The sequence below is a fragment of the Trachypithecus francoisi genome, unplaced genomic scaffold, assembly GCF_009764315.1.
Source record: "Trachypithecus francoisi isolate TF-2019V2 unplaced genomic scaffold, Tfra_2.0 Lachesis_group19, whole genome shotgun sequence".
Lineage (NCBI taxonomy): Eukaryota > Metazoa > Chordata > Mammalia > Primates > Cercopithecidae > Trachypithecus > Trachypithecus francoisi.
This window is the reverse complement of record NW_022681464.1, coordinates 31,587,728-31,615,445: the sequence shown is the minus strand read 5'-3', so window position 1 is coordinate 31,615,445 and position 27,718 is coordinate 31,587,728. Positions and strand designations below refer to the sequence as shown.

The following is a 27,718-nucleotide window of genomic DNA, read 5'->3' as shown; positions in this document are numbered from 1 at the left end:
TTGCCAGGTGCGGTGGCTCACACCTGTAATCCCAGTACTTTGGGAGGCCGAGGCGGGTGGATCACGAGGTCAGGAGTTCAAGACCAGCCTGGCCAAGATGGTGAACACTTGTCTCAACTAAAAATACAAAAATTAGCCGGGCGTGGTGGTGGGCGTTTATAATCCCAGCTACTTGGGAGGCTGAGGCAGGAGAACCACTTGAATCCAGGGAGCGGAGGTTGCAGTGAGTACACCACTGCACTCTAGGCTGGGCGACACAGCAAGACTCTGTCTCAAAAACTAAAACTAAAAAAATAAGTGGTTTACATTATAAGATCCAAGAGCGATTAAATCACATATACTTCATAAATGATTTTTTAAAAGTTTCAAACAGAAATAGAGCACCTGAGAATTATTCTTTACGGTTATATAATTGAAAAACCACCCCAACCTACCTTCCAGAGAGGACCTTCATATCGTTTCAATGCTTTGTAGATGACCTGTCAAAAACATGTCTTCATGAAAAATGCATCTACATATTTCACACATTCAAAACTTTTTTCTAAAAATTTTTAGATAAATTTAATTCATTACTCTGCACCTTATTAACAAGAATGTGTTTCATTTCAGCACCCTGGGCAAGGTCAAGAGGTTTCTGATCTGTGTAAAATACAAAGAAAAAAGCCATCAACACCTTAAATGTACTATAACCATCAATGCTGTAACTGCAGCATCTAGTATTCCTTCATTTTTCTATTGCCTATATCTTTTTCTTTTCCCCAAAAATTACCTACCAGACAGAGGTTGCTGACCTCCCTTTTGGTCGCTATTAAGCCAGGAAATCAGATTAACTTCGCAACAAATTATCATGAACTCACAAATTTGTGGCTTAAACAATACAAATTTATTATCTTACAGTTTCAGAGATCAGAAGTCTGAAATCCATTTCACTGGGCAGAAATCAACATGTGGACAGAGCTGCATTCCTTCTGGAGGCTCTAAGGGAAACATTTTCCTGCCTTTTCCACTTCTATCAGCCAACGACATGACTTTACATGGGGTCTCTTCCATCTCCAAAGCACATTATTCCAACCTCTGCTGCCAGCATTCTGTTCTCTCTCTCTCTATAGGCCTCCCTCCTATCAGGAGCCTTGTAATTACATAGGTCTACCTGGATAATTCAGGATTTTCCCTCATCTCAAGATACATAACTAATCACAAATTTGGGGTCTACTCTAGCCGACCCCAGCTACACTTCAGCCGCCATGCTGCATCACAGGTAGCAGAGATGGCTCACAAGCTGAGGGTGTGATGGTCCACAATTTAGGACAAAAGAAAACGGTGACAATGGAGAATAAAGCCAGCAAGCTATCAATATTAATTTTTCCAACCTTATACATGCACATTCCACGTTTTGCCAAACAACAACAAAAACGGAATTTGTCTTATCAAGGTTATTCATTGAGTACTGAAGTGAGCAGGACATTAAATGTAGGATAAAAGGTAAAAAAAGAAAAAAAAGAAAAAAACCCACAAATAAATCAAACCATCTCCTAGCCTCAAATAGCTTATTATTAGAGAAACGAAAGCTACCTATGAAAATTAGAACAGTCCTTTCAAAATAACATATCAGTGAGAACTCTGGAACTGTTTATGCAGTAAGGTGATATATTCTATCAGGTAACTTTTTAGGCCAGGCGCAGTGGCTCACACCTGTAATCCCAGCACTCTGAGAGGCTAAGGTGGAAGTATGGCTTGAGGCCAGAAGCTTAAGACCAGCCTGGGTAACATAGTGAGACCTTATCTCTACCAAAAAAAAATTTAATTAGCCAGGCACGGTGGCATGTGCCTACAGTCCCAGCTACCACTGCACTCCAGACTGGGTGACAGAGTGAGACTCTGTCTCTAAAAACAAAAAGGGGTGTGGGGTTGGTTTAAAATACTACTATTTTTATAAATACCAAACACCTGGTATGTGTTGGCAATTTTTTTTTTATATGAATATCTCCTAATGAGGGTCTGTTATGTACCGATTACTATTTTAGGCACTGAGGATTCAGCAGTGAACATCACAGAAAAAATACTGGGGGGATGGGAAAGCATAAAAGGCTGGGAAAGACAGATGATAAATTAATTTTAAAAGACATAGCAGACAATGAACCACGGTAAGCCCAGACTTGTTTAAATAAATGATTTGACAGAGTGACTGGGATACCACTTTAGATTGGAAAATGAGGGGTTGATCAGGGAAGGCCTCTTTGAGGAAGGGATGTCTACGTTGAAAAGAAGGATCCAGCCTTGTGAAAATACAGGGAAGGACATTCTACCAGAGGGAACAGCTGATGCAAAGGCTCTGAGGTAGGAACAATTCAGCAGGCGAGAGAAAGTCAGAGAGGCACACAGAAGCCACATCACACAAGGGGTTTGTAGGCCACACTTTCGTAAGCCAGCATAAGGAGTTTGAGTTTTATTCTAAATAGGAAAAAAAGCCACTGAAGGGTTTTAAGTAAGAGTAACATGATCTGACTCATGTTTAAAACTCTATTAAAGTGTTAAAAAATTATAATATTGGCTGGGTGCAGTGGCTTATGCCTATAATCCTAGCACCTTGGGAGGCCAAGGTGGGCGGATCACCTTAGGTCAGGAGTTCGAGACCAGCCTGGCCAACATGATGAAACCCCATCTCTACTAAAAATACAAAAATTAGCAGGGCGTGGTGGCAGGCACCTGTAATCCCAGCTACTCTGGAGACTGAGGCAGGAGAATCACTTGAACCTGAGAGGCGGAGTTGCAGTGAGCTGAGATCGTGCCATTGCACTCCAGCCTGGGGGACAAGAGTGAGACTTTGTCTCAAAAATAATAATAATAATAAAAATAACTGGGAAAATATGAACTTTGGCTGTTTCATGATTTTGATAAATTACTAGATTATTAATAGGATGATGCTATTGTGCTGTTTAATATCCCTATTGAGATAGAAATTAACATACCATACAATTTATTCCCTTAAACTGCACAAATTCAATGGTTTTTATAGGTGTACAGTTTTGCAACTATCACATGCTTATGGTTTTTCTTAAAGGGTGCCCTTATTTTTTACTAATATACTGAACTACAGATGTTCCCCAACTTACAACAGTTTGACTTAATGGTTTTTCAACTATCACAGCTCACCACAGCCTTGACCTCTTGGGCTCAAGTGATCCTCTCACCTCAGCCTCCCTAGTAGCTGGAACTACAGGCATGTGTCATCACACCCAATTTTTGTGGTTTTTTTTTTTTTTTGTAGGAATGGGGTTTCACCAGGTTGGTCTCGAATTCCTAGGCTCAAGCGATCCACCAGCCTCAGCCTCCCAGAGTGCTGGGATTACAGGTGGGAGTTACTGCACCTGGCCTTAAGTGTATTTTCAACTTACAATGGGTCTATGGGGACGTGGCCCCACAGTTAGTTGAGGAGCACTGGGTATGTACAAATAAAATGGCATGGCAGGCCTTCTCTTTCCAGTTCTTCCCAGAATTGGGAAAAGCTGGGTTGACAGGGTATAAAAAAGAAAAACAAATAAATTTTAAAAAACAAAAAGAAAGAGATGGCATGATGTCTAGAATTGCTTCACAATAATTCAGGGAGTGGGAAGAGATATAGAGTGGCCATTATTGCTAAGTTCTGGAGGAGGGTGATGGGTTCATCAATTAATTACGCTATTTGATTTCTTAAGCTTTGACAATTTCCATGTTTTTTTTAAAAAAGGTCACTCTGGCTGCTGTGTGCAATATGGCTTATAAACATGGGCAAAAGAAATGTAGAGAGGCTAATTACAAAGAGATGGCAATAGTGCAGGTAAAGGATACTGGTGGTTTGGAGTAGAAGGTCAGTAGTAAAATGGAGATCATTTTAATATAGAGAGAAGTATGTGGCTTTTCCTTTTTTTTTTTTTTGAGACGGAGTCTTGCTCTATTGCCCAAGCTGGAGTGCAGTGGCGCCATCTCGGCTCACTGCAAGCTGCGCCTCCCGGGTTCACGCCATTCTCCTGCCTCAACCTCCTGAGTAGCTGGGACTACAGGCGCCCACCACTACACCCGGCTTTTTTTTTTTTTTTTTTTTTTAGTAGAGACAGGGTTTCACTGTGTTAGCCAGGATGGTCTCCATCTCCTGACCATGTGATTCACCCGCCTCAGCCTCCCAAAGTGCTGGGATTACAGGCGTGAGCCACCACGCCCGGCCTTGTATGTGGCTTTAAGGTTTATTTTGGAGGAAGATTTATAGAGCTGCTGATGGGGAACCCAGGGCTGGTGATACATTACTTCTTCAGTGGGGAAAAAATCTTTTTAAAACATTAACCAAAAAATGAATACTCAGTTTAGTTTTACTGCCTAGCACATAGGAAAATGTCTTACAGAGAACTGCCAATTCTGTGTTATTTTCATTATACCTACAGGGCACTTTGGAGAAATTATTTCTTTAGGCAGAGAGATAGACAACACTATGATTTCTTTCATAGAATTCTGCCCTGATACCAAAAATAAATTCTGAGCTCCTGCCAACTAGATGAAATTCCAGGCCAGAGACCTCATTTCTGGATTCGATGCCTAAAATGCCTGGCACACAGTAAGAATTCAATAAAATGCTTTTGAACTAAATGAAATAGCCTCCTAGATGGAATCTAGATGGGTTCCATTACCAGTTAAAAAATACACTACCTCTCTTACCAACCACAACAAAATACAGTGAAAAACAGGAATAATGTAATATTTAAAAGTTTGCATAACAAAGATTTGTCCCTTAATGAGAAAACTCAATAAAGATGCCAATTCTCCTTAAATTAATTTACATAGGATGTAATTTCAATTAAATCCCAATGAAGAGCCTAAGAAAATTATTTTAAATGCCATCTGGAAGAATAAACAGATAAGGATGTCAAAGAAAATCCTTAAAAATGGTAAGGGGAAATCTCACACATTAAAACATTATAATCATCAAAAGTGCAATACTATCTAAAAAACTTTTTTTTTTTTTAAATGCACTACTGTCAAAAGAAGAGACAGATGAGTGAATGAAAAACAATAAAAAATACACAAAGAGGCCAGGCACCGTGGCTCATGCCTGTAATCCCAGGACTTTGGGAGGCTGAGGTAGGTGGATTGCTTGATACCAGGAGTTCGAGACCCGCCCAGCAAACATGACGAAACCCCATTTCTACTAAAATTACAAAAATTAGCCAGGTGCGGTGGCGCATGCCTGTAGTCCCAGCTACTCAAGAGGCTGAGGTGCGAGCATTGCTTGAACCTTGGAGGCAGAGGTTGCAGTGAGCCAAGATCACACCACTGCACTCGATCCTGGGCGACAGAGCGAGACTATCTATTTCAAAAAAAAAAAGAGGCCACGCGCAGTAGCTCATGCCTGTAATCCTAGCACTTTGGGAGGCCGAGGCAGGCGGATCATGAGGTCAAGAGATCGAGACACCATCCTGGCCAACATGGTGAAACCCCATCTCTACTAAAAATATGAAAATTAGCTGGGCATGGTGGTGCACACCTGTAATCCCAGCCATTCGGGAGGCTGAGGCAGGAGAATTGCTTGAAGCCAGGAGGTGGACGCTGCAGTGAGCCAAGATCATACCACTGCACTCCAACCTGGGCAACAGAGCAAGACTCTGTCTCAAAAAAAAAAAAAAAAAGAAAAGAAAGAAAAGGAATTCTTAGAATGTATGAGAAAGGCATGACAAAATAATGGAAAAGGAAAGATTACTTGATAAAGGGTATAAAGGTAAGGGATTGACAAGTTGAGACTCCCACATCCTAACATACACTCACATTCACTTTCCTGCTCAAAGCCCTCTAACCACACTCACACACCACCAAGCTCCTCTCACAGCCAACCAGGCCCTGCAGGCCTGGGCCTCTCGCAGCTCTGATGCTATCCACTCTTCTCCAGCTCACCCTGCTCTGGGCACACTGGCAGCTTTCCTTTTCCTCAGTGTGCCACGTGTTCTTCTACTCCAGAGCTTTTACACTGGCTTTCTGTTTTCCTTGAATGCTCTTCTGCCAGAAATCCTCAGGGCTCACTCCTGCACTCAACTCAGCTGTTTGCTCAAAGTTGCTTAGAGAACGCTTCCTTTATATCCCTTCTAAGATACCCCCCACCCTACCATCACTCTCTAGCCCCTTCAACCTATTTTATTTTCCTGCATCTCACAGCCTGACAGCACATATGCATTTATTTGTTGTCTATCTCCTCCCACCAGAATATGAGCTCAAGAGCATGGAGACTGTTGGGCTCTGTTCACTGTTGGGCCTCCAGCACCTAGGACAGTTCTTGGCACACAGTGGAGGCGCAGCATTGCTGAATGAATGAATGTGATTAAACTGGGAGGAAAAAGAATTAAACATTTACCAAATCTCTACCTAAGCTCAGAAGTCTTAGAAGAAATCAAAGAGATGCATTAACCAATTTGATTAAAAATTTTAAATATTCTTGCTTTTATTTTTTAATTTTATTTTTTTTTTTCAGAGATGGGTCTCTCTGTGCTGCCCAGCCCACAAACTCCTGGGCTCAAGCAATCTTCCTGCCTTGGCCTCCCCAAAGTGCTGGGATTACAGGCATGAGCCACCATAGCCAGCCCCTTGTTTTTTAAAAAAGAAAAGAAAAAAAAAGACTAGGACATTTTCACTGTAAAAAAAAAAAAAAAAATACAGAATTATTCTTATCACTAGACTTTTGAGTGAAAAAATTATGTTATATCCTCATGAAGTACTGGGGACAATGTGGAAAAGCTGCTGATGCTTCATAAAAGCGGAATTTTAATAGGCCAACTCTATTTACAACCTGTCAACTAAAATGAAGAGACACTTTCTGAGGTGTCTACCAGTCCTCATCCATTCACCCCTCTCTGTCCCTATCCACATTCCCAGGAGGAGGCCCTAGCAGCCATCTCTGTACCACATGTCCTGCCCCTAAAGTCCCAAGTGGCCACACTAGGCACAGACGTCTGACACAAGCAGGTACTAACACATTATCTCCCACTGAAATGTAACACTGAGGTTGAGAGATTGTGATCTCCTAAGTGGAGTCACAGGGCAGCCATCTTCCATTATGTATACTGGAAAATAAAACAGCTGGTCTGCTAGAAGACATGGTCAGACCACGCAGTGAGAGACAGACACACACAAGGCAGCCATCTTGGTTCCTAACAGTTTTCTGGTTCCCAGTTCCATCCCATCTGATGCCTAATGCCATTTCCCGCTTTGGAATATCATGAAATGCCTGTGTATTCGTCTATGAGTAATATATAACTTTTATTTTGCTTATATTCTTAAGGTAGTATCTATTATTTAAAACTTTAAGAGAAATATGTTACTATGGAACATTAACAACTAAAACTAAAACAGGAACAACTAAAAATTAAATCTTTGGATGTTTGGATTAGAAGTGATTATATACTTTTCTACTGTTTTTGTTTTCCTCATTGCAACTATAACAAGCATTAGTTCTACAATTTTTAAAAAATGTTCTAAAATAGACCTGAAAACAGATTAGAAGGATGCCAAAGTAACTGTGACTATGCTTTGGTAATTTCTGGTTTTTTCTTTTTTCTATTTTTGAAGATTTCTATAATGCAAATGTTGCTCTTATGGTGTTTTCTTTTTTTTTGGAAACAGAGTCTTGCTCTGTCACCCACGCTAGAGTGCAGTGGCACAATCTTGGCTCACTTCAACCTCCACCTCCCAGGTTCAAGCAATTCTCCTGCCACAGACTCCTAAGTAACTGGGATTACATGCATGCTCCACCATGCCTGGCTAATTTTGTATTTTTAGTAAAGACAAGGTTTTACCATGTTGGCCTCGAACTCCTGATCTCAAGTGATCTACCCCCCACCACCATGGCCTGCCAAAATGCTGGGATTACAGGGGTGAACCACTGCACCCAGGTTTTGATTGATTGATTTTTAAATTTTTTTTAAGAGGGAGTCTCACTCTGTCACTCAGACTGGAGTGCAGTGGCATGATCTCGGCTTACTGCAACCTCCGTCTCCTGGGTTCAAGTGATTCTTCTGCCTCAGCCTCCCAAGTAGCTGGAAGTAAAGGCACCTGCCACCACACCCGGCTAATTTTTATATTTTAGTAGAAACAGGGTTTCATCATATTGGTCAGGCTGGTCTCGAACTCCTGACCTCAAATGATCCGCCCACCTCAGTCTCCCAAAGTACTGGGATTACAGGCTTCAGCTACTGTGCCTGGCCTGATTTTTTAAAATTATTCTCTTCCAGAAGATGCCATTCTGACTTCTGTCAAAAAAAATTTAACAGCTTTAACAGGAATGTTCAACTTTGGTTACTAATATAAACTATAGAGTAAATATACTTTTGAATACCAATAGTAACTTTTCAATATTTACAAGGGAATTTTTTTCCCATTTAGACTGGTATTTGTATGGAACTATATTAATTCTTATTTCATTTGGACTCTTCTGAATCTACATTTTTGAAGGAAAAATCATTATAAAATGCCACACAGAAAAACTGCTCAAGTCTTTGGCAAACTGGTAAAGACACTAGAAATCACACTTTTTTTTGTCGTTGTTGTTGTTGAGATGGAGTCTCACTCTGTCGCCCAGGCTGGAGTGCAGTGACACCTCACTGCGACCTTCACCTCCCGGGTTTAAGCAATTCTTCTGCCTCAGCCTCCCGAGTAGCTGGGACTACCAGGCATGTGCCACCACGCCCAGCTAATCTTTTGTATTTTTTTTTTTTAGCAGAAACAGGGTTTCACCGTGTTAGCCAGGATGGTCTCGATCTCCTGACCTCATGATCCGCCCACCTCGGTCTCCCAAAGTTCTGGGATTACAGGTGTGAGCCGCTGCACCTGGCCAAAATCTCACTTTGACGTCAATTTTTGCTTTTGTAACTCCTAGTTTATCCTTTTCCATTGACTGCCTTCACACCTCTGCCGAAAATTAAATCACCGTACTTACATGGGTTGATTTCTGAATTCTCTCCAGCTCCACAAACCTGTACCGGTCTTAGGGATACAGACAAAGGTTCTCTGGGGAAGCAGGGTTTGAGCTAGCTCTTAAAGCAAGACTAGGGTTTACCAGATGGACAAGAAAGACAAGCGCACTTCTGGCAGAGAATAGTATGTGCAAGGTGAGGACAACGCAGAGAACCAGAGATCCTCTGGGACAGCTTGCTATGTGTAGAGCTACACTGTCCAATATGGTGGACAGTAATCACACGCGGCTACGCAGTGCCTGAAATGTGGCTAGTCCACACTGAGATGTGCTGTAAGCGCAGAAATACACACCAGATTTCAAAGACTTAGTATCAAAAAAAGAATGTAAGATCTTACTGATAATTATTGTTTACCGATTATATGTTGAAATGGCATTGTGGATATGTTACTTTAAATAAAACACATAATTACAATTAATTTCACCTTTTTTCACTTTTAACATGGCTGCTAGAAACCTAAAATTACATGTGACTCCTGTCATATTTCTATTAGACAGTGAGAGTCTCGAGCATAACAGCCAATCAAGCAGGGGATCTCTAACCAATTTTCTTTCTCCTTTCCACTTCTACTGATGTCAGTAAAGCTCAGGTCCTAGCTAGACAGTGGCATGCATCTGTGGTCCCAGCTACTTAGGAGGCTGAGGCAAAAGGGTCACTTGAGCTCAGAGTTTGAGGCTGCAGTGAGCGAAGATCGCACCACTGCACTCCAGCCTGAGCAAAAGGGTGAGATCCCATCTCTAAGGAGAAAATTTTTAAAAGAGATTGGGCGCAGTGGCTCCCACCCAAAATCCTAGCACTTTGGGAAGCTGAGGCGGGCGGGTCACCTGAGGTCAGGAATTCGAGAGCCTGGCCAACATGGCAAAACCTCATCTCTACTAAAAATAAAAAATTAGCCAGGTGTGGTGGTGCATGCCTGTAATCCCAGATTCTCAGGAGGCTGAGGCAGGAGAATCACTTGAACCCAGGAGGCGGAGGTTGCAGTGAGTCGAGATCGCATCACTGCACTCCAACCTGGGTGACAGAGTGAAACTCTGTCCAAAAAAAAAGAACAGTATGCCCTGCTAGCCTTATGTAATACAAATCAAGACACTGAGTTGTCCATGGATATAACATACCAGATAATTTTAATTACATATAAAATATATATTAACTGAATATATAAAATTAAACATAGGTACACCGGCCTGCCTTGCGATGAAGGCTAATGATTTATGACTATAGCATATAGTTCATATTCACCTTTGCTTCCACAAATATCATTGTATAAAAAAAGTCTCTAAACTTCAAAACTCAAATTCACCAAGGATAGCATCTTCTAAATCTTACTGTGGTAAGCTCATTTTTTAGACTGTTATTCTACATAAGGCACTCGACTTGACAGCTCCTATAATAACATTATAAATTTTAAGTTGAATGTGTTTATCTTAAACTGTTGTGATGGCAAAACTATTTTCCTGAAAGCTGATTGGTTATGCGGGTCTATGACAATACTTAAATGTAACCTGGCTATGCCAAGTTTAAGACACCTTTTTATCCTGAGGCTTTTTGGTACTGACCATGACACCTGCTTCAAGAATTTTGTTTTATTATTAAGAAATAAATGTGTCTTACTCCTTGAAAAAAAAAGTTCAGGTCCTAATCAACTCTCACCCAAGACCATTTCAATGGTCCTACTGTACAAGTGTAACCTGCATTTTGGGATGAACTCTGACTGCTCCCCTGGATGCAGCAAACTGGGGATTTCGCCTATACCTGACTTGCATTTTTCACCTTAACCTTTTCTGATAATCTTCCCTCAGCTCAGAACACCCTTTCCCAAACTCCTGCTTATCAAAATCTTACTAGATTATAATGGTATTGTTATTAACTACCATTATTATCAAGACAAAAAGGCTCAAGATAAAAAGACAGTAACGGTAATGAAGGTAAAAAGTAAAGTATTTAAAGATAAACACTTTTTTTTTTTTTTTGAGACAGAGTTTCGCTCTTGTTGCCCAGGCTGGAGTGCAATGGCACGATCTCAGCTCACTGCAACATCTGCCTCCCAGGTTCAAGCAATTCTCCTGCCTCAGCCTCCTGAGTAGCTGGGACAACAGGCACACGCCACCACGTGTCACCACTTGAACTCCTGACCTCAGGTGATCCACCCACCTGGGCCTCCCAAAGTGCTGGGATTACAGGCGTGACCCACGGCACCCAGCTCCTAGAAATGAAAACATTTTTTAAAACCTACTAGGACTTCAGGATCTGTATCAAGTACCTATTCCTTTATGAAACTATTTCTTTTTTTTTTTTTTTTTTGAGACAGAGTCTCGCTCTGTTGCCAGGCTGGAGTGCAATGGTGCGATCTCGCCTCACTGTAACCTCCGCCTCCTGGGTTCAAGCAATTCTCCTGCCTCAGCCTCCCCAGTAGCTGGGACTACAGGCACGTGCCACCACGCCTGGCTAATTTTTGTATTTTTAGTAGAGACGGGGTTTCACCATGTTGACCAGGATAGTCTTGGTCTCTTGACCTCGAGATCCACCAGCTTCGGCCTCCCAAAGTGCTGGGATTATAGGCTTGAGCCACCGCATACGGCCTGTTAAACTATTTCTAATGACTCCAAACCTTCAACAAACATGCAGCCCTTCCCAGGTGTTACGTGCTATGCATTACTCCAGGTGCTGGGTGAACCAGACAATGAAGTATGAGGCCTGCCCTTAGGAGTTCAGTGTCACGGGAGACAGCAACATAAGCCAACAAATACCATGGAGTGTGATTTAGGCTCTGATGGAGGTGAACACAGGGTCCTGTGGGACCCCTGACAAGGCCTAACCCAGGCTGGTAGCAGGCAGCAGGATGCATCCTAAAAAGTGATGTGAAAAGGCCCTGATGGCATGTTCCTCTTTTAAATATCCAAGACACCTTTCACAGCTTCTTTTCTGGCTTCTGATTCTGTCTTTCAAATTGTCACACACGTATGGTCAATCCTCATTATTTATGTATTCCATGTTTGCATATTTGCCTACTGCTAAAATTCACTTGTAACCCCAAGGTCAATATTCACTGCAGTTTCTCAGTCACTCACAAACATGCCCAGAGTGGTGAAAATGTGGCTTGCCCAGCGCTCTTTTTCCCAGCTAAGGTAGAAGAAGGTGATGCCTGGCCTTCTTGTTTCATTCTAGAAGGTCTCCTACTATAAACAAATGTCCTCGTCATGGTCTATTTAGGGTCACACTTTCCACCCTTTGTGCTTTTGTTGGTGACTTTGCTGTTTAAAATGGCCAGGCACAGTGCCAAGTGGCCAGGCACAGTAGCTTACACCTGTAATCCCAGCACTTTGGGAAGCTGAGGCGGGCAGATCATTTGAGGTCAGGAGTTGGAGACCAGCCTGGCCAACATGGTGAAACCCCATCTCTACTAAAAATACAAAAAAATCAGCCGGGCATGGTGTACTACAGGTACATGCCTGCAGTCCCAGCTACTCGGGAGGCTGAGGCAGGAGAATCACTTGAACGCAGGAGGAGGAGGTTACAGTGAGCTGAGATGGTGCCACTGCACTCTAGCCTGGGCAACAGAGAGAGACTCTGTCTCAACAACAACAACAACAAAATGGTCCCAAGCATTGTGCTGAAGTGCAATCTAATGTACCTCAGTGGAAAAGGCTGTGAGGTGCCTTATGAAGAAAACTTTACTCAAGTGTGAGCTATGATGCTGTTGGCTATGAGTTCAATGTGAATGAGTCAACAACATGTATTAAATAGAAACAGCAAAAAATCCACAAAAAACCATAAGGTTTCATAATGATAAATTCATGAAAATGTTGAGACCTGAGGCTTGCAGGAACCTGATCCTGTATTTTCCTCTAGAAACAATAGTTCAGCGTTCCCTAATTCAGTGCTGGTGGCAACTCTATAGAATACTGATACTGCAAATAACAAACCATACAGTTTAACAAAGGCTGGATACTGAAACAAAACAATTTTATATAGCATTGACTTCATTTTATAGTTTCAAAATGGCCAACAGTGGTTTTCACCAACATGCTTACCATTTTTGTTCTTCAGATTAGGGTCTGCTCCACTTCTTAGAAGCTTTAAGGCACATTGTTTATGGGCCCGGTAAGCTGCACAATGCAAGGGTGTATTTCCTAACTGATCCGAACAGTTAACATCAGGAGGATTGGGCCTGTTGAGCTAACAATAAAAAAATGCAATGCAGAATTATATATCAAAGACAGACTTTCTCTCATAATTCACAGGAAGGTGTATCAGCAGAGCCTGAAGAATAGCCAAGCTCCCTGGCATCTAGGCTGTTAGTGGTTTCTTGCTCACTAAACCAGCCAACCCTGCCACTCCTATGCTTATTCTGAGATGCCCTGAGATAGCTCTCAGGTCTGTGTCCAGCTCTCACATCCCCCTGACAACAGACACTCTGCACTGTGCCAGCGCCATCTCGCACACCTTGGACACTAAGATTTCACAATGATTTACTTGCCCCTACCAGCCTTGTAATTCACACTTGTGACAGCAGAATCAGTCTGCCAGTCTTTCAGAGTTAAAACCATAAATGTTAAATGTGTAAATGTCAAGGTTCTACTGAATTTGTTGTTCCCAACTTATTGCTTTAGAAGCTTCTTTATATAGCTTCCATTTCACAAAATTTAAAAACTGCTTTAGGCACTATACTTAGAAACCAAAGAGGCCTTTTCAAATGAGCTGAAATAACTTTAAAGCAAATGGCAGTGCTTCAGTCATGAATTCAGAACAAATTTAGAGTTTCATGTTTAATGAGACTGTGAAGGAATGGAAACTCAAAAGTAGGTCTTCTGAGGGGGGGCGGGGAACAGGCAAACGTTTCAGTCTAATGTGGTATAAGTATTCCAAAATATTGTCCCTTCTTTGCATAGTACCTTCCAGAAGTATAGCATTCCTCCCAGAAACTACTGCTGATCAAAACTAGAAAGACTTATTCCTTTACAGGGTCCTATTTATCATGTTTCAATTGGCTTAATCACAAAATGTATATAATATATATATATAATAAGTTGTCCTTACATTAACTATTTACCATGAAAAATCAGATTCTTATCCATCAGGTTTTCAGGGGGATTGGGATGGGTATAAATCAGAAATCCAGAAAAATATCACCATTTAAAATGTGTCCTGCTTCAACTATCACCATGCTGAGTGTTTCTAGATATTTAAGAACTTTGGTTCTATTTTTATGATCTCTGGAGTTCTTGGTTCTACAATTCAACTAAATTATGTACTTAACATTAAGTAAAAATTTTCCTGAAGTATAAAGAAAGACTGCTTTTTGTCTTTTGGGGTTTTTTTGTTTTACCAGAGCTGTGAGTTCTGTTGTTTTGCCTTCTCTTGCTGCTGCTAAAAGTAATTCTTCAAGCTTTCTTTGTTGAGTCCTTTCTACAGCTGCAAAAGAAAAGTACTTATTATCCACTGCTAGTCAGGATCAAATTACAAATTCATTATAAAGAATAAAGTGATCATGATGAGAAAAACCAAAATGTTTTGGATTGTAATTCAAATGCAGTTAAAATGTATTGTTATTACCTTACAAGTCAGATTACAGAGTTCTATTTATTTCAGGTTTGGATGAATTTGGGTTTTTAATTCAGAAGTCTTTAAGTATTTTACTCACTAACAATCACCATCAAAACTAATTATGGATTACTTTTATGTACTGAAATACTATTAAATATGTACCTTGGAAAGGTAGATAAGTGGGGTTCATAGCTTCCAGAACCTTAGAATGTGAAAAATAACAAGAAATAGCACTGATAGACGTACACATCATATAAATATATGCAGACATATCAATTTATTTATAAATTGCCACATAAAAATATAAAATTTATGTATGTATGTATGTATGTATGTATGTTGAGAAAGTCATCTGTCCATAACTTACTTTAGCCAGGATGACCTGAAAAACCTTTTATAGTTCCTCCTTTGCAGCCTCTGCACAGGACACTGTAGATGTATATTTAGTGGGATCACCAAGCCTGTCACCCTGTCACCCAGGCTGGAGTGCAGTGGCACAATCATAGCTCATTGCAGCTTCAAACTCCTGGGCTCACATGATTCTCCTGCCTCAGCCTCCCAAGTAGCTGGGACCACAGGTGTGCACCACCACACCTGGTGAATATTTTTATTTTTTGTAGAGACGGGGTTCTTACTTGTTGCCCAGACTGGTCTCAAACTCCTGGCCTCAAGCAATTTTCCTGCATCGACTTTTCAAAGCACTGAGAGTATAGGCATGAGCTGCCTTGCCTATTTTTATATCTTTAACAAATACTTTAGCACTTACTACATGCCAAGTGCTATTCAAAGCTCCTTAAAAACACTAATTCATAAAATCCTCATTAACTCTCTCAGGTAGGTGTTATTATTATATTGATTTTTACAGACAAAGGAACTGAGGCACCAAGAAGTTATGGAATTTAACCAAGGTTGTACAACCAGAAGTGGAGGAGCTGGGATTTGAACTCAAGCAGGCTAGTTCCAGAGTCCGTGCTCTTATCACTACGCTTTCTCTGAAGTCATACTTACAGCAAAAGAGCAACTGGTAATCTGACTTGTGTAAGAGTCTGGAATATGTAAGTAAGATCTAATTTCTGCTAGATCTGAATTCTATTTTGGTTTATAGAAAGGAAGTGCTTTCAGAGAAAGGCTTGGTGATCCCACTAAATATACGTCTACAATGTCCTGTGCAGAGGCTGCAAAGGAGGAACTATAAAAGGTTTTTCAGGTCATCCTGGCTAAAGTCAAGTCATGGATAGAGAAGCAGGTGGGGGAGCCAGGTGACTGGGGAAATAGATGAACATTCATTAACAGTAATCACTATGTGCTAAATGCTGTTTAAGAGTCTACACGTACCATTGCATTTAAACTACAGGGAACACATATATTGAATCCAGGAATTGCTGAAACTAGTTTACCTTTGTCTTAAGAAATGACTAACATTGCTATATACCATCATCTTCTTTTCCCACATTTTTATTTGCACACCCAGACTCTACCTCAGAAGACAGCCAAGTCTCTCTGTAGACTGTCCATGGCTTCTGCTGAGCCAAGCCTCTCCGTAGACTGTCCATGGCTTCTGCTGAGCCAAGCCTCTCCGTAGACTGTCCATGGCTTCTGCTGAGCCAAGCCTCTCCGTAGACTGTCCATGGCTTCTGCTGAGCCAAGCCTCTCTGTAGACTGTCCATAGCTTCTGCTGAGCCAAGCCTCTCTGTAGACTGTCCATAGCTTCTGCTGAGCCAAGCCTCTCTGTAGGCTGTGCATGGCTTCTGCTGAGCCAAGCCTCTCAGTAGACTGTCCATGGCTTCTGCTGAGCCAAGACTCTCCATAGACTGTCCATGGCTATTGCTGAGCCAAGCCTCTCTGTACACTGTGCATGGCTTCCGCGGCTGGGATGCACTATCTTCGATCTTTCCTCCCACTGGTTCTACAGCTGCTGAACTAGGAACTCTTTGAGAACAGTGACATCTCTTATACCTCTCGTACATCCCTCCACCACTGCATGTATCAACCTGACCTGTAATTTATCCCTCTGTAATCTTGAAGCCAGGTACTTGGTCTTTTCTTGTATGGTTTTGTTTTGTTTTTGTTTTTGTTTGAGACGGAGTCTCACTCTGTCGCACAGGCTGGAGTGCAGTGGTGCGATCTCGGTTCACTGCAAGCTCCGCCTCCCGGGTTCACGTCATTCTCCTGCCTCAGCCTCCAGAGTAGCTGGGACTACAGGCACCTGCCACCACGCCTGGCTAATTTTTTTTTTTTTTGTATTTTTAGTAGAGAGGGGCTTTCACCATGTTAGCCAGGATGGTCTCGATCTCCTGACCTCGTGATCCACCTACCTCAGCCTCCCAAAGTGCTAGGATTACAGGCGTGAGCCACCGCGCCCGGCCAGGTACTTGTTCTTATCTGTGTAACCAAAGCATTTATGACAGAATCTGGCACAATGCATAGTTGGTCAATAAATATGCGTTGAATATTCAAATAATGCTTAATATTTGTCCCAGGTTTTAGGGAAGGAAAAGAAAAGATACCCTATTGTTTCTTTCTAGGTTGTCTAGGCTCATAAGTGAAGGAAAATGGCAGGAATTTGGAGTCGAAAATACTATGTATGTTCTTAGATTATGTTCCTGTCCTGTATTCTTTCAGGACACTGAAACAAAACTGCTGATTACATCAATGAAAAGCAAATATTCTAGTCTAAGTGGTCAGGCTTCTAGAATGCTTACAATGTTTTACTTGTAGATGTGGATGCTGTTTACAGAGATGTACTCCACAGAAACAGTTCTAAAGGAGCTATACATTCATGATGTGAACTTTTCTGCATATACTTTATATCTCAATATTCTTAAAGCAAATGCTACAGATCCAAAAAATATTTGTCCTATAAGATTTAAATTTAGTATCACTGTCTTTCTTTTCCATCAGAATCAAGTAAATAAGGATCTTATAAGTCACAAAGTCTATCACTGTCCTGACTGATGCTTACATACATGCAGAGAATAGGCTGAATAGTAGTACACTTGAAATGCAGGAGAGCACCTGGAAAATATCTTTCATTCATGATAGCAAATCATTACTTTGCAACCACTAATCAATGATTAGGGCAAATATTATCAATGAATGCTAAAACCACTGAGTAGAAGTTTATTGGTAAATAGGGTATTTCCATTGTCTCAATTTTTCTCCCTGTAGGTCATTTATTAATTACAAAGGGAAAAGATGCCTTTACAGTGGACCACAAAGTGATCAGAGTTAACATCACTGATAATGAAACAAAGTGACACTATGTGCCTCCTAACAGGATGCACTGGCATGGGACATAAACTCACCTACATAATGTTTCTGACAGAAATACATATCCTGAATCTAATCACAAGAGAAAAAACAAAATCAAGGGCCATTCTACAAATAATTCCACAACCGCTTTCCTCTTCAAAAAGGTCAATATCGGCCAGGTGGCAAGGCTCACACCTGTTAACTCCAATACTCTAGGAGGCCAAATTAAGAGAATTACTTGAGGTCAGGAGCTCCAGACCAGCCTGGGCAATATATTGAGGCCTTGTTTCTATAAAAACAAAACAAAATAAAATTAAAATTAAATAAAAAAAATAAATAAAATAAAATAAAATAAAGTAATAACATAAGCCAGGCATGGTGGTGCATGCCTATAGTCCTAACTAATTGGGAGGCTGAGGCAGGAGGATCACTTGAGCCCATGAATTCACGGCTTCAGTGAGCTATGATCACACCACTGCACTCCAGCCTGGGTGACAGAGTGAAACGCTGTCTCAAAAAAAAAAAAAAAAAAAAAAGTCAGTATCAAGATAAGGGCTGAGGAGTTGTTTCAGATAAAAGGAGATGAAAGAGATGATGTCACAATTAAATGCAATGTGGGGTTCTGGATTAGATCCTAGATTGGAGAGGAAAATGCTACAAAGGACATTATTTGGACAACAGGCTAAATCTGAATATAAAAATATATATTAGACAATATTATGTTAATTTTCCTGAAATTGAGCACTATATTGTGATTATGTAAGAAAATAATCCTTGTTCTTAAGAGATACCAAAGGCCGGGTGCAGTGGCTCATGCCTGTAATCCCAGCACTTTGGGAAGCCGAGGTGGGAGGATCACGAGGTCAGGAGATCGAGACCATCCTGGCTAACATGGTGAAACCCCATCTCTACTAAAAAAAAAATACAAAAAAAAATTAGCTGGGCCTGGTGGTGGTTGCCTGTAGTCCCAGCTATTTAGGAGACTGAGGCAGGACAATTGTGTGAACCCAGGAGGCGGAGCTTGCAGTAAGCCGAGATTGCACCATTGCACTCCAGCCTGGGCAAAAGAGTGAGACGCTGTCTCAAAAAAAAAAAAAAAGAGAGATACTGAAGTATTTAGGGGTGAAGTATCACTATGTTTGCAAATTACTCTCAAATAGTTCAACAAAAAAATTAAAAGTAAATAAATAACAAAATATTTAACAGTCTAAACCAGATGTGGCAAAATGTTAATAACTGGTGAATTTGAGTGAAGGACATACAAATGTTTACTGTAGTATTCTTGAAACTTTCCCACAGGTTAGACATTTTTCTTTTTTCTTTTTTTTTGTTTTTTGAGACAGTCTCACTGTTGGCCAGACTGGACCACAGTGGTGTGATCTTCGCTCACTGCAACCTCTGCCTCTCGGGTTCGAGTGATTCTCCTGCCTCAGCCTCCTGAGTAGCTGGGACTACAGGCACGTGCCACCATGCCTGGCTAATTTTGTGTGTGTGTGTGTGTGTGTGTGTGTGTGTGTGTGTATGTATTTTTAGTAGAGATGGGGTTTCACCATGTTAGCCAGGATGGACTCAATCTCCTGACCTTGTGATCTCCCCGCCTCAGCCTCCCAAAGTGCTGGGATTACAGGCATGAGCCACCACGCCTGGTCAAAATTTTTCAAAATAAAAAGACAAGATAGAGAAGAAGGCGGCATTAGTAACAGTGCCTAACAAGTCTCTCCTTTGCTGAATACCTCCAATCATGTATCTTTCAAGACAATCCAAGCCATTATTCCCATATGTTGGACCCAAACATAAACTCCCTGCTACTCTATCAACTGGGCAATCAACCAGCCCTGGTTTGGCCACAAATAAGACAATCCCTTCTCCCAAGTAACAGCTCTCAGGTACTTGAGTATAATTTCATTGTGCCTGCCTATGTCTTTCTTTCTAGGGTAAAACATTTCCTGTCTCTCCATGCATTATCCTATGACATGGTTTCTTTTTTGCTTGTTTTTTTTGAGACGGAGTCTCACTCTGTCACCCAGGCTGGACCACAATGGCACAATCTCAGCTCACCGCAACCTCCGCCTCCTGGGGTCAAGCAATTCTCCTGCCTCACCCTCCTGAGTAGCTGGGACTACAGGTGCCTGCCACTGCACCCAGCTAATTTTTGTATTTTTAGTAGAGACAGGGTTTCACCATCTTGGCCAGGGTGGTCTTGAACTCGTGACCTCATGATCCACCCGCCTCAGCCTCCCAAAGTGCTGGGATTACAGGCATGAGCCACTGCGCCTGGCCTTCCCAGGTTGGAGTGCAGTGGTGTGATCAGCTCACTGCAACTTCTGCCTCCCAGGTTCAAGTGATTCTTCTGCCTCAGCCTTCCAAGCCGCTGGGATTACAGGTGTCCACCACCATGCCCAGCTAATTTTTGTATTTTTATTAGAGATGGGGCTTCACCATGTTGGGCAGGCTGGTCTCGAACTTCTGACCTCAAGTGATCTGCCAACCTTGGCCTCCCAAAGTGCTGGGATTATAGGCCTGAGCCATGGCGCCCGGCCCCTGTGAAATGCCTTCTGATCTATTTATGGTCTTATGGTCTACTTATGGTGGGCTCCTCAAGGTACTTCCAGTAGTCTGCCAATGATTCTTTTAACACTCTATCCCCAAATGATATTATATGTGGGTGAGGTGCCCTCATTAGAGCAGAATCACTCAACTCAGTCTCTACTTCTATTTCCCAGGCTAAGACCACATCAGCTGACAAATCATATTACCTGTAAAGTCAGCTAAGCCCTTTTCCTTGTGCAGTTTGGTTTTGAAATGTCTTAAAGCATGTCTTTACAATTGCTCTTACTAAATGTCAACTTGTCAGACTAACCTAACATTCCAGTCTGTCAGGAAAACCTCAGTTCTGGGTTCTCTTTTAGTTATAATTAAAATAACAGGACATAATTAAGGACAGTACCTCATCCTCCCTATTTGGTCACAAATTATTAAAGGGCAGGAACCACAGCTAATATGTTCTACATGTTATTAAATTCATATAACACAGTGTCTGATCGAATATGTTATGTGCTAATTTGCTTGTTCATTGATAAGGAGAGGATTCATTTTGAGTGCAGAAACAAGACACTGACCTTAAGAAGTCTGACAAATAGACTTTGTGTTGTTTTTTAAACTATAGAACAAGTGAGAAGATTTTAGCTTTGGGGTAATAAACAACAGCATCTTGGTTTTTACATAAATAAAAATAATGAAAATTTAAATTAAGAAATCAACATCCTTTAAGCACAAAATTATATTGCCTTTCTCCGAATTCCAAAAGAAAGAAAGGGTATGTGTGAAATTGCAACTCTAATTCAGTATCTTTACTTAGTAAGTAGAAAATTAAAGATCTTCTCTTCTCAATATTAGAAATGCTACTAAAAAATAATTATAGGAAAGCCCTGGCCATTCAAAGAAGGGTTCTATTGTATGAGGGTTTCCAAATATAAGCATGGAAATGTTTTTGTTTTAAGCCGCTTTAGAGAAAGTCCTGAGTTATTGCAGACTCATGTTTTCTTAAAAGCAAATTAGTCTTTGACATTCATAACAACAAAGCTCAACCATCAAGAAATTACTGCTGCCTGCTATACTGCAATGAAGTCCTCAAGAAAACTGAGAAGGCCAGGCACAGTGGCTCACACCTGTAATCCTAGTACTTTGGGAGGCTGAGATGGGAGGATTGCTTGGGACCAGGAGTTCAAGACCAGCCTGGGCAACATAGTGAGACTTCATTTCAATAAATAAATTAATAGCGAGCCAGGTGTGGTGACTCAGGCCTGTAATCCCAGCACTTTGGAAGGTCAAGGCGGGTGGATCACCTGAGGTCAGGAGTTCAAGACCAGCCTGACCAACACGGTGAAACCTCGTCTCTACTAAAAATACAAAGAATTAGCCGGGCGTGGTGGTACGTGCCTGTAATCCCAGTTACTCGGGAGGCTAAGGCAGGAGAATCGCTTGAACTCAAGAGGTGGAGGTTGCAGTGAGCCAAGATCACGCCACTGCACTCCAGCCTGGGTGAAAAGAAAACTGAGGCAGCCAGAGCTATCTTCCCAACATCAAGTGACTCCCAAAAGCAACACCTCTTACAGTTTGCACTGCCACCTCTTACTGTCCTGCACTTCTGTATCCCTTCATTATCATACTTCATCAGCCTATTAGGCACATTCCCTCATGTCTTCAATTTTCTACTTTTAATTTTCTTGAGTATTTGAAAAACATTTTTTTTTTGAGACCCAAAATACAAATTTTTTGGGGGGGGTCTCACTCTGTTGCCTGGACCAAAGTACGGTAGCACAATCAGGGTTCATTGCAGCCTCAAGGTCCTAGGCTCAAATGATCCTCCTGCCTCAGCCTCCCAAGTAGCTGAGATTACAGGTGCACACCACCGTATCCACCTAATTTTTAATTTTTTTATTATTATTTTTTGTAGAGACAGGGGTTTCACTATGTTGCCCAAACTAGTCTCAAACTCCTAACCTCAAGTGATCCTCTTGCCTCAGCCTCCTAAAGTGCTAGGGTTACAGGCGTGAGCCACCACACCCAGCCTGAAAAACAGATTTTTAAAACTTGCCATAATTTTGTACAAATTAAGAGTTTAAAAGCTTTAAGTGAAGAAACTATCATATAGGTAATTGTGTGTTTAATCAATGACTCCAAGATGACATTATCATTAGAGCCATCAGCTGGTTATCCTGTTTTGTCCTCTTTCTCAGAAGCCATTTTTAGTCATAATCTGAACCTTGGTTATAATGAAAGTAAATGCTGTTTATGTTCACATCCATGATATTTACCTTCAAGCATGCTTCTGATCTCTTCAGCATGAGTAACTTCTTTTGCTGTCTGTCCACTCCCATTAACAACAGTAGTATCAGCATTATATTCTAAGAGAAGCATTACCAACTCCTAAAAATCAGAGAATTGATTTTTAACTATTAAGCTAAGATTTTATTGCATTACCACCCAATTCCAAATTTCTAACTACTACAGAGTCTCCACAATAGAAAAAAGTACCATGTGAGAATACATCACATTATGTCTATAATAAGTGATTCAATTGTGATAATACTTGACAATTGCCTGCACAGTTGCCAATACACAACTGATACATAGCCAACTTCTAGAATTGATTTTTTACGTAAACTATCTGGCTGTTCTGACAAAATGATTCATGTGGTCAAATTAAATGTGTTCGTAAACACAGCCACTATTTAAATTAGAGAAGGAAGTACATTCACTGAACATCATTTATTTCTGCCCAACAGACCAAGATTTTTTAAAATTAATCTTGATATTTAAACAAAATAAAGCATTATTTTCTAAAGTGATACACCATTATTAACTGATAGGATACACCATTATTGGAGGAATGGTTTACAATGAAGCATTATAATTAAGCATTAGATGAGCATGACAAAAAAGAAAAAGAAAGAAAAAAATAGATAAGCATGACGATCTCCTGGAGTCAATATTCAACAACAGATAATACACTACATATTTTTATTTACTCTAAGTGGATAGCCGGTCTTATAGAAATTTCAAACTAATAATGTACATACATACAGTATCACTGGGTCAGTTACACCACTTAACAAGACAGCAGAAATTGAGGAACAGAATTTCTGATATTGTGGACAGTATTAGAGATTTGATGTTTGATTATCTTAAGACACACAGCACCTAGGGAGGGGATGATGGCAATGCTTGCTCTTCAGTCTTGCACCAAGGGAGGCTGAAAAACAGTGCTATTCTAACTTCTAGACTGACAGTGCCTGTAAAATATGAAGTGATATCCCGTATCGCTACATGTTGTCCTAGGAATTTCATCTTTCCTTTGGGCCATAACATACATTTCCTACATTCTTTTAGAAAGTTTTCATAGCAAAAAATGCTTAAATAAAATCTAAAAAACATAAACAGGCAAAAAATACATATACTTATTATTCTTATCATTTTATGACCACTATAAACATTTTGGTGTATTTCTTAATTTCCCTGTGCAAAATTTGATGTTTTGTAACATAATTTTACTTATATGCCACAATTGTTTTATACCTACATTTCCCAGTACAGTACATAGTGTTTACAAACACATTTTTCATATTTGAGTATTATTCTATAAAATGTACTAACACATTTTAAAAATAGGAAAATTGTTTTTTCAAATCTCCTAATATCTTAATAAAGTGAATTCTTATAAAATATCTTAACATTTTCTATCATCTTAAAGGTAACATTTTGGGATTCACATTTTCATGCTTTACCTAAATAGTCCATATTAATTAAAGAAAGTAGAGCAACCCACAGAATGAGAAAAAAATTTATAAATACAAGTCTCTTGACTTGTATCCAGAATATATAAAGAACACTTACACCTCAACAATAAAAAGACAACCCAATTACAAATGGGCAAAGACAACAATGAACAATCCAAAAAGGGAAACTAAGAAAAACAATTCTATTTATAGTAGCATCAAAAAGAATAAAATGCTTAGGAATAAACTTAACCATGAAGACAAAAGGCTTATACACAAAAGACTCAGCACAAAACACTGCTGAAAGAAATTTAAAATGACATAAATAAATGGGAAAACATCCTGTGATTATGGATGGAAAGACTTAATATTGTTAAGAGGAGAATACTACCCAAAGCTGTCTACAGATTCAATGCAAACCCTATCAAATACTAACGACATTTTTACAGAGACAGAAAATCCCATCCTAAAATTCATGTGGAATTTCAAAGGACCCCAAAAAGCCATAATAATATTTAAAAGAAGAACAAAGTTAGAGATACATCTTGACTTCAAAACTAACTACAGAGCTACCATAATCCAAACAACGTGGTACTGGCATAAAGACAGACACACAGACCAACAGAACAGAATAGGGAGCCCAGAAATAAACTCTCAGATATATGGTCAAATGATTTTTGACCTAAGTGCCAAGACAGTTCAATGCAGAAAAGACAGTCTTTTCAAAACATGGTACTGGGAAAACTGAATATCCACATGCAGGAGAATGAAGTTAAACACATACCTTATACCATATACAAAAACTAACTCGATATAGGTCAAATATGTCAAAACTAAAACTATTAAAATTTTCAGAAGAAAAAATACCAAGAAAGCTTCATAAGACCTGATTTAGCAATGATTTCTTGCATACGACACCAAAAGCACAGGCGAAAAATGAAAAACCTCATCAAACTTTGAAACTTTGTATATCAAAGGGCCGTATCAAGAGAGAAAAAGGAAACCCAGAGAACAGGAAAAAATACTTGCAAATCATGTATCTGACAAGGGATTTATATACAGAATATGTAGAGAATGTCTAAAACTCAAAAACAGAATAACCAGATTAAAAAATGGGCAAAGGACTTGAAGAGACATTTCTCCAAAGAAGATGTACACATGGTCAATAAGTCCACAAAGGTAATCCCAGCACTTTGGGAGGCCAAGGCAGACGGATCACTTGAGGCCAGGAGTTCGAGACCAGCCTGGCCAACATGGTGAAACGTGGTCTCTACCAAAAATACAGAAATTAGCCGGGCATGGTGGCATATGCTGGTAGTCCCAGCAGCTACTCAGGAGACTGAGGCACAAGAATCCCTTGAACCCGGGAGGCAGAGGATGCAGTGAGCGGAGATTGTGCCACTGCACTCCAGCCTGGGCGACAGAGCAAGATTCTGTCTCAAAAAAAGATAAAATAAAATAAGCAGTCTAGGTTAAACACAATGGGTATGTTCTCCAGTGGAGATAGCAGAAAGGAGGATTTTCAGTGAAAACTGTTCAAAGACCAACTCAAATATTGTGTAGGGAGCAGGTGTTGGAGGAAGATGAGGCCCATTTTAGGTGCATGAAGTTTCAGATGCCCAAGGGGCAGCGAGGGACGCCCAGCATGCAGCAGAGCAGAGGACCTGGATGCCTAGAGCAGAGCATGAGGTCAAAGTGCCGATGTCCAGTGAACCCCAGGAGGAGAAAATAAAGCCACAGAGTAGATTGGTTTGTTGAGGGGGAAAGTTTCAAGAGAAGAGAGAATGTGGGGGATTTTTTGTCTTTTTGTTTTTGTTTTCTTGAGGGGAGACAGGGTCTAACTTTGTCACCCAGGCTAGAATACAGTGGCACGACCTCGGCTTACGGCAGCCTTGACCTCCTGGGCTCAAGTGATCCTCCCACCTCAGCCTCCCGAGTAGCTGGGACTACAGGCATGTGCCACCATGCCTGGTTAAGTTTTGCATTTTTTTTGTAGAGACAGGGTTTTGCCATGTTGCCCAGGCTGGTCTCGAACCCCTGAGCTCAAGTGATCTGCCCACCTCGGCCTCCCGAAGTGCTGGGACTACAGGCGTGAGCCACTGCACCTAGCTGAGAAGAATGTTTAAAAAAAAAAAAAAAAAAAAAATCAAAAAAAATCTATAATGAAAGGACAAAAAAAAAAAAAAGGCAGGAATCATAAAGGCAGCCAGAGAAATAAACTGTAGCATGCCTCCTCCCAGAGAAGTAGTCAGCCTCGTTAAAGTGTAGCTATGGAAAAGTAAGAAAACAGAAACTCTTAAAGTATGTAAACCACTGCTGACCTTTGGGAAAAAATTCAGTTAATTGGGAGAGCCAAGACTCAGACTAGAAAGGGTCAGATTAATCAGGTGTTAAGGAATTTGAAAGACCAGGCACAGTGACTCACGCCTGTAATCCCAGCACTTTAAGAGGCCAAGGTGGGCGAATCACTTGATATCAGGAGTTCAAGACCAGTCTAGCCAACATGGCGAAACCCCATCTCTATTAAAAATACAAAAATCAGCCGGGCGTAGTGGCATGAACCTACAGTGCCAACTATTTGGGATGCTGAGGTAGAAGAATTGCTTGAGCCCAGGAGGCGGAGGTTGCAATGAGCTGAGATTGTCCCATTGCACTCCAGCCTGGGCAACAAAGCGAGACTCCATCTCAAAAAAAAAAAAGGAAATTGATAAAGGAGATGTAGATACATATATATGTATATTTTTTTTTTTTTTTTTTTTTGAGGCGGAGTCTCGCTCTGTCGCCCAGACTGGAGTGCAGTGGCGCAATCTCGGCTCACTGCAAGCTCCGCCTCCCGGGTTCACGCCATTCTCCTGCCTCAGCCTCCCGAGTAGCTGGGACTACAGGCGCCCGCCACCTCGCCCGGCTAGTTTTTTTGTATTTTTAGTAGAGACGGGGTTTCACCATGGATACATATATTTTTTAATGCAAGCATCCTCCTCAGAGAAGGCTTCCTCACTCACTGTCTAAAGTAGCATTATTCACTCCCAATCTCTCATCCCCTTACCTTACTAATTTTCATAGCACTTCTAAATGCCTGTATTGTTTGCTCCTCTTTGATGAAAAAAGGGATTTGGTCTCTTGTTTACTGCTACACTCCCTACACCTAGAGCAATGCTATTTGTTTTTCAATACTTTTTTCCTGAATAAAGATGTTTTACTGAAAATATTCCTGGCTAAGACAGCACTTCGACCAATTTGACAACTAACTACTAAAAAGTCAGAGGAGTAAAGTATTCACTTTAAGCATGATACTTTTATTTTTTAATGGCGGCACAGAGTATGTTTGGACCAGCAGCGCCACAAGGGTGAGAGCAAAGAACAATGTGAACACAGCCATGAATCACGCTCCCAAATCACCCCAGCTCCACTTTCCGCTCAGCAGTTGGTAGTTTCCTTATTGTGCCATTATATTGCTGTCACCATCACACAAGTCATCTCAGATGAAATAGTTAGAGAAAAATCCTCATGCCCAGATTATTCGTTAAAAAAATAACAGCTTTAATGAGATGTAATTCACATACCATAAACTTCACCCTGCTAAAAGTGCACAATTCTGTGGCTTTGAATATATTCATAGAGTTGTACATCATCACTATCTAATTTCAGAACGTTTCATCA

The 27,718-nt window shown here is 40.7% G+C and overlaps 1 protein-coding gene across 5 annotated transcripts in view; it reads right to left on the bottom strand.

The window, feature by feature from the left end:
- OSBPL1A (oxysterol binding protein like 1A) overlaps positions 1-27,718 on the bottom strand; it is a 232,556-nt gene that overhangs the window by 154,593 nt on the left and 50,245 nt on the right. For 4 of the 5 annotated variants that reach the window (XM_033178095.1, XM_033178096.1, XM_033178097.1 and 1 more), the window contains 5 exons: positions 22,598-22,709; positions 14,311-14,396; positions 13,016-13,160; positions 581-639; positions 435-479 (listed from right to left, as the gene is read on the bottom strand). In XM_033178095.1, coding sequence (XP_033033986.1) covers positions 435-479; positions 581-639; positions 13,016-13,160; positions 14,311-14,396; positions 22,598-22,709 — 447 coding nt within the window. Of the gene's footprint in view, positions 1-434; positions 480-580; positions 640-13,015; positions 13,161-14,310; positions 14,397-16,006; positions 16,485-22,597; positions 22,710-27,718 lie in introns of those variants that run through there. The other variant, XM_033178099.1, reaches the window with a different exon arrangement.